The 6,794-nt window shown below is 40.6% G+C and overlaps 1 protein-coding gene across 1 annotated transcript in view; it reads right to left on the bottom strand.

Annotated features, from left to right (window-relative positions):
- Positions 1-6,794, bottom strand: part of TTLL7 (tubulin tyrosine ligase like 7) — a 175,796-nt gene that overhangs the window by 54,806 nt on the left and 114,196 nt on the right. The window contains exons 17-18 of the mRNA XM_045292051.1: positions 4,658-4,863; positions 2,568-2,702 (exon numbers count right to left, since the gene is read on the bottom strand). Of these exons, the coding sequence (XP_045147986.1) occupies positions 2,568-2,702; positions 4,658-4,863 (341 nt within the window). The remainder of the gene's footprint in view (positions 1-2,567; positions 2,703-4,657; positions 4,864-6,794) is intronic.

Below are 6,794 nucleotides of genomic sequence, written 5' to 3'. Positions count from 1 at the left end.
ACATATGTACAAATGTGTCTGACACAATGGATGGATGGATGGATTATGATAAGAGCAGTATGCACCCCAATAAAATGATTTAAAAAGAAATAAAGAATTAGTCTCAAAAGTCACAGGAGCAGTTCTACCCTGTCCTATGAGGTTGGACTGATTCAGAACTGAATCCATGGAGTGAGTGACCTTTGTGCCAGGCATTCCTATTGGGATTTGGATACATCAATGAGCAAAACAGACAAGACCCCTGTCCTCCTGGAGCTTTCTATCTTGCATGTGTGTGTGTGTGTGTGTGTGTGTGTGTGTGTGTGTGTGTGTGCATCTCCATTATCCAAAACATGTTCTATGAAACAGGATGTATGATTCTGATGTTTGGTGAATCATGGATGTACTATAAATGCTCAATGTCCTATGCATATTCAACAACATATATCAAAGATGGTGAATAATGGATGTACTATAAATGCTCAATGTCCTATGCATATTCAACAACATATCAAAGAAACCCTTGCACCTGCTGCTACCCTCCCCTACTCGTGTTGCGACTATGGCTTTTCCTTAGTGTCCAAGCCTCAGGGTTTGCAAATGTAAACCTTCAATTAGCTGTCTGTAGGCATGCTGTACTCTCCAGCAGCCAGGTGGAGGCTGGTCAGAACCACAAGTCCTCAGATGCACAGAGCAGAGATGCTGTGGTCCAGCATCTCATCGCAACCCCTCACCTGCTGTGTTGGGCACACAACTACAGCCGGGCTACAAGCTGCACTAGGGCTCATGGTCTGCAACCAGACCAGGCAGCTGTGGGAGCCTAATGCTTGCTGCTGTATCATGGGGGGAAAGTGCTGGTCTTGCCTGCACTCTCCCTTCCAAGCAAACCTCTCTTCCAGAAACCACAGATGCATATACAGTTGGATGCTGCCCACATGAATGCTATGCAGTATATGATATATATTTTGACTGCAACTTTCTGGCTCTACTGTCTCTGCTTTTAATCATTCTGTTATCTATAAAATCAGGCTCTCTAATAATGGCTGAATAAATAAATGTTTGAGTATTTATAACGATGTTTGCGATGCCTTTCCCCATCCTTCCTATTTTAAACCTAACATTTGTGTTCTGTTTTGTTTCAATGTTTTCTAATGTGCACACTCATGCACGCACAGATACACACAGGGGTGCTTCAAAAAGCTCATTGAAAATGGAATTAAAAGATAATGGAATTTTCCTATGGACTTTTAATATACATATGTACACATAATATTTGCACACACTTCATTTTTATTCCTTTGATTTCAATATTAATTCAAGTGTCACATTCATATGTTCTTGATGTTTTATGCCAGAAGTGTCACTTATTTCGTTACAACTAATTCCATATCAGCTCTTTCTAAATCTCTCTAGAAGCAAGGTAAAAAGTAGTGAATTATGTAATATGGTTCTTCTAGCCATAGCTTTTGTTATTCCTATCAAGAGACCTTCATTCTCCTGATAAGTCTGGAGGTGGCGGAAGATCCTGGTTGGATGATAGGACTCCGCTGTGAGTAACTGTTCACAGGGTTCATTGTGAGTGCCATCCTGCTGGGTATAAAGGTCGTTGTCTCAGAAGCCAGATAGCGGATTTCACAGCAAGAAAGAAGAGCCAGGTATGGAGTATATCCTGATCTGTGAGCCCCCTGGATCCAGAAGACACCTTTGGCACACAGCAGGAGCAACATCAGAACCAGGAGCCAGAGTCTGGTAGAATACTGGACTGTCCAGCCCACGGCACAAGTACAGTAGAGTGCTTGGAGGTAGGTAGGAGGTGACTTAGGGAGTAGGGTGCCTCTGGCCATGGATTTGCTGGCCCATGGAGCTGTTGCTGAGGCTAATAGTGGAGTGATGTGTCCTTTGAACATTTATTAGCAGCCCTAAAAGAGCTTTGTCACACTGCCCAGACAAGGCAGAGGGCAGGCCCAGAGGCTCAGGGCCAGAGAGAGGCCTGCTTGCAGCCATGTCAGAGAAGAGGCTCACCTGCATTGTCACTTGCTGGCTTCCTCAATAAGACTCTTAACCATGATCATTGTCTGGGAGTTCTGTGTGGCCACTGCAATGAATTATCACACCCACCCATAGGAGTAGAGTGTCAGAATAGAACACGAAGGGATAGAGGTGAGAGGCATGTCTGCCTTCTACCTTGTGCAGCCAGCCTCCGGAGCTGGAGGAAGTCAGATGGCATGCCCACTTCATTCCCTTCTATTCACACCAGGTTAACCTCGTGTATTTTAAGTCATTAAAAATTAACATTAATTAATGATCAATTTAACATTAATCATTCTCAGTTGATTAAGCCATTTTATCATGATAACAGGACTATATACTAAGAGATTTTGCATTGCTGATTATTAATATTATCTCACTCTTCATTCATTAAAATAAAGCTCTACTCTTTAACACTTGTGGAGGTTGAAAAGAAGGTCACTTAAGTTTGCTATGCATGCCATTGAGAAAAATTCCACTGGGGAATAAATATCAGTATTTCAAGAAGAAATACAAGAAGGTATAAGCTCCTTGGCATTTCATAAATATCAAATACTCACATCCTCTAGCAGCAGTTCTGATTCTGCCTCGGATTTTCCTGGGAACCGGATCTTCATGTCCTTGAGAACAAATAAGGTCTGACTTGTCAGATCATCCTCTTGCTCCTTTGTTTTCAGTTGCCGTAAGGACTCACTCTTAAATTTGAAAAGAGACAGATGTTTGGAGGAGAGCTTATACCATTATGCCACTATGATCTAAAAGGTATTTCCAAAGAAAACTGAGATAAATGTAATTGAAAAAGACAAATAGGGAAGAAACCATAATTTTTAATTTACGGTAGGTGGATATAAAAAATTGTAATGAAGATGCACTTTACTGCATGAAATATTGATATTATAAACTCTTTTTAAGTAAGTAAATCCCTAGGTTTAAATAGATATGAATTCCTAAGGGTGTCTTTCACACTTCTACACAGTTGTATTTTATATTGAGTTCAAAATACTTAAAATATGAATGTTTAAGAAGAATATTATGGTCGGATTCATTTGCTACGTGTACCTCAGGCCAGTCCTCTTGACTAGAACAAGAATAATATATTGTTGCTACCAAGTAAAATTCATTTGCATATATATCTTTATTCTTTTCTTTGAAACACTATCCATTATTAAATAAACAATTTAATAAGTCTCTGGCTATCTGAAGGCACATAATGCTTTCTATTTGATCATTTATAAGTAAGTCTGGTAGCAAAATAAGGTCACTGATTGTCTCTTATAGAATGTCTGGTATTCCTGTTTAGGAGGGAAAGTATATGTTGATTTAATATATGAGAACATTATAACTGATTTAAGATAGGAAGTTAAGAGAGGCATTTGACCTAAGGTAAAATGGCTGAAGTAGTGTTAAGTTTCAGAATATCTTTTCACACAAATTCAAACCCTGTTGCTTAGGAACCAATCCTGTTAAGGAAGTGTTTTCTTCATAGTCAGACAAGAACGTTGCTACCATACATCTTGGAGTCTGTAGCCAATTCCTTATTGAAACGTTGGTCCCCAATCTCCCTGTGACCTTATGTTCTGTGAAGAGTTATTGTCAACCTCCTATTCCTGAAAATATCCATCGTGCCCCTGTTTTGTGACTGACCAAGACACTTCCTCTGGGACCCCATATCTTATCATTCTGTTATGTAGCCAATCAATATATCCCAGTTGTATTACTACATGCAATGATTTTAATAATCGCGCTTCACTTTGTCCTATCTTTAACTGATCCTCACTGATGTAAGCCAGTCAGGATGTTGCACTTGGCAGCTAGTCACGTGGCACTGATTCTGTGTGGCTTGCACCGCCCTCCCTGGCCCGCCCTCCTGGGGCTTGTGAGCTTCGGACTTTCAGGGTTTCATGATTCCCCATTTGAATGATATTTTGAGTTCAATAATTCTCTGATTTTACCTTAATAAAATTTTCCCTAAAAGGTTAGAATAATCTACCATTTCAAATCAAAAGACCGGCATTTGCCCAAGTGTCAAGCTCAGCAGGCAGGAAGGACTAGGAAAGAAGGACGGATGGAAATGGGAAACAAAGGGCAGGGGGCCAAGTGATGCTGCCTTGTGCAGACTGCAATCAACGCAACAGAATGTGCACATTTTTTAAGAAATCTGATTGCTCTGAAAACCTTCATCTAAGGCATAATAAAAAGTTTTTAAAAATAGAGTACTTAAATATTATAAGTAAAATTTACATGGATTATTTTAACCTATTAATCATGTGACAGTTACATTGTATAGGATTTGTCATACAGCAAATTTCCCTAAAACTACAGATTAACTGCAAGACACTGCAAAACTATACATTTACTCAGATGTTTCTCAACAGAAGTATCCTACTACATCAGCAAATGGAAAAGGATCGTAATGCTATTCTCCTTGCCTGTTCTTGATTTCTATGACATGGGGAATTTTGACCTTTAAAAGCCTCCTCCTAATCCATGGTTCACTAAATAGAAGAGTACTCAAATTCAGAAGGCTGCGAATCGAATTACAGAAAGAACCTGAGGTTCAGTCTGGCCTCCTTCCAGCTGATGGCTTTTGCCACCTCTTTCTGAGTCAGGTGCTTCTGGGAACCTTGAGAGAGTGCGATAGAAGACTTACCACCTGCGCGTTAGTAGAGCTGGAATCATTGCTTTGGGGCAGGTGCCTCATATAGGAGGAAGCACGGTTTAGGGAATGTGACCGGACCCCGGAAGTTGGTCGGGATGCTGAGAGCATTTGTTGAGCAGAAAAAGGGCGGTTTTCCCCAGTGGAAGGTGACTGAGCAGAGATGGACCGAGGGCAGCTGACTGACCGTCTCATGGAGTCTGTTGACGATGGATAAGTGAGATAAGAGAGTAGCCTTGTCAGTGGACGTTTCCTGCTGTATTGGGTCTACACAGACTAAGGATTAGTGCAGAATGACTATATATGTCAAAGCATAGGCATCATCATAAGACTGTGAGTTTGAAAGGAATACACTACTGTGAAATATGAAGAACTGGAGAAATACTCTAATATTTGATTACTAGTACTTTAACCCTGTGCTGTAGAAATATGAACATAAAAGAGCCAGAAAGACAAATTACTTGAAAGTCTAGCTACTATGCCAGACACTGTGCTGAGCATTACATTGTATCTTAATCCTCACAGAAAATCTCCAGTGAGGAATATTTCTTCCTTTCTCCTCTATGCCTTTTATGAATGAAAAACACTGAGGTTCAGAACTCACCATGCAAGACAGGGGCCAGGTTGAGGTTTAAATGCTAATAATCTCAATGGCCTTTATCTATGATACCATAATGCCATCCATTTCCCTCTGCTATTAGGTAGACTCTGTTCATAGTTTCAAGACTGAATAACTTACAGAAAGAGTCATGGAGAGAGAGAGAAACTAGTCTAGTGAATGGCCAGGCTAAATGGATAAATTACAGATTGTAGGAACCTTGAGGAAAAATAAATAAAATAGAAGAAAACCCTAAAGAGTATTTTAATGGAGTTTAACTATATAATAGGTTATTAGAAGAGCAGAAGGCCAGTTTTAAAATGTGAACATTGCCAAGGGCATTAACTTATTAAACCACTGCTGGAGAGCGAACAAAAAAAAAAAGGCCCACAATTCCATTTATTGCATTATTGAACCAATCTCTTTAGTTGAGCCCTGAAATAAAACACCAGAGCACAAGGTAGATAGGAGAAAGAGACTGGATATAAGGAAGTCCTGAATACGAGGCAGTGTATCAAAGAGGTGTCATTGTAAGCCCGAGCAAACAGAAATGTCGGGCTGGATTTTGGGGTATCAAAAAGAATAATGGACACAATATTAAGTGTCTTTCAAGGTTGAAGAAAAAAATGAAAGATGAGAAAAAAAAGAAGTGCAAACAACAGCAGAAGGAAATAAAAAGGAAAGAGAGAGAATGGATGGCTGGTTGCTTCCCTGAATACTTCCTGTGTACCCAAAGCCTGACCCCGATGCTAACCCAGGAAGAAAATGAGAGGGACAAAACCTGAACTGCTTCACAAATGGGTTGGTCAGAAACACTGTCAAGTCGAATACATGGAGAGATAGCCATTGTCTTTAGAAAAATGGGTAGTAGTATAAATAAAGCACAGTGAGTAAAGAAGTAGGGAAAGAAACTGTATTTGTCTAAAAGAGAATGCAATCAGCAGAAAAGCCATGAGACAGATTTTTAAAATAAAATTATATCAGAATTTAACTCTTAACAAAACTAAAATATAGGAGACTGGATGATGCCACTACTGCCATCAGGCCGATTCGAGCTCCCAGCAACCCTGTATCCAGAACCAAACTGGGGCCTAGCGCATCTGAAGCTGCGAGCCTGTACACCCTTCTCCGACAGAGCAGCTGCTGAGCATTCTGTAGTTACGGGAAACATTGCTTGTTTGTACTCTTTTCAATCGGGTGGGGAGAAAACTAGATATTCGAAGAGTTGAACTAGTTTGTGTGGCTGAGAGAACTGCCATCAAGTCGATAATGACTCAGAGCAAGTCGACGAAAGAGTTGCAAGGCTGGAGCAGCCGGCCTCGACTCCCTTCCCAAGAGCAGCGGTTGGGTTCAAGCCCTGCTCTTGTGGCGAGCAGGCCAATGTTCATGCACTAGCTCCTCAGAATGGACTACAGGCATTCTTCATTCAACGCTTTCATTTTCCACTTGCAGAATCTGAAAGGCGTTGAGGATAACGAACATGTCCTCACCGGGTCAGGGGTAAAATTGGGATAGGTTTTTTTATTGAGTTTA

Source organism: Echinops telfairi, unplaced genomic scaffold, assembly GCF_000313985.2.
Source record: "Echinops telfairi isolate 266 unplaced genomic scaffold, ASM31398v2 ScPeMD7_443;HRSCAF=831, whole genome shotgun sequence".
In the NCBI taxonomy this organism is placed as follows: Eukaryota; Metazoa; Chordata; class Mammalia; order Afrosoricida; family Tenrecidae; genus Echinops; species Echinops telfairi.
The sequence above is the reverse complement of the archived record's forward strand: the minus strand, read 5'-3'. Positions and strand labels throughout refer to the sequence as shown.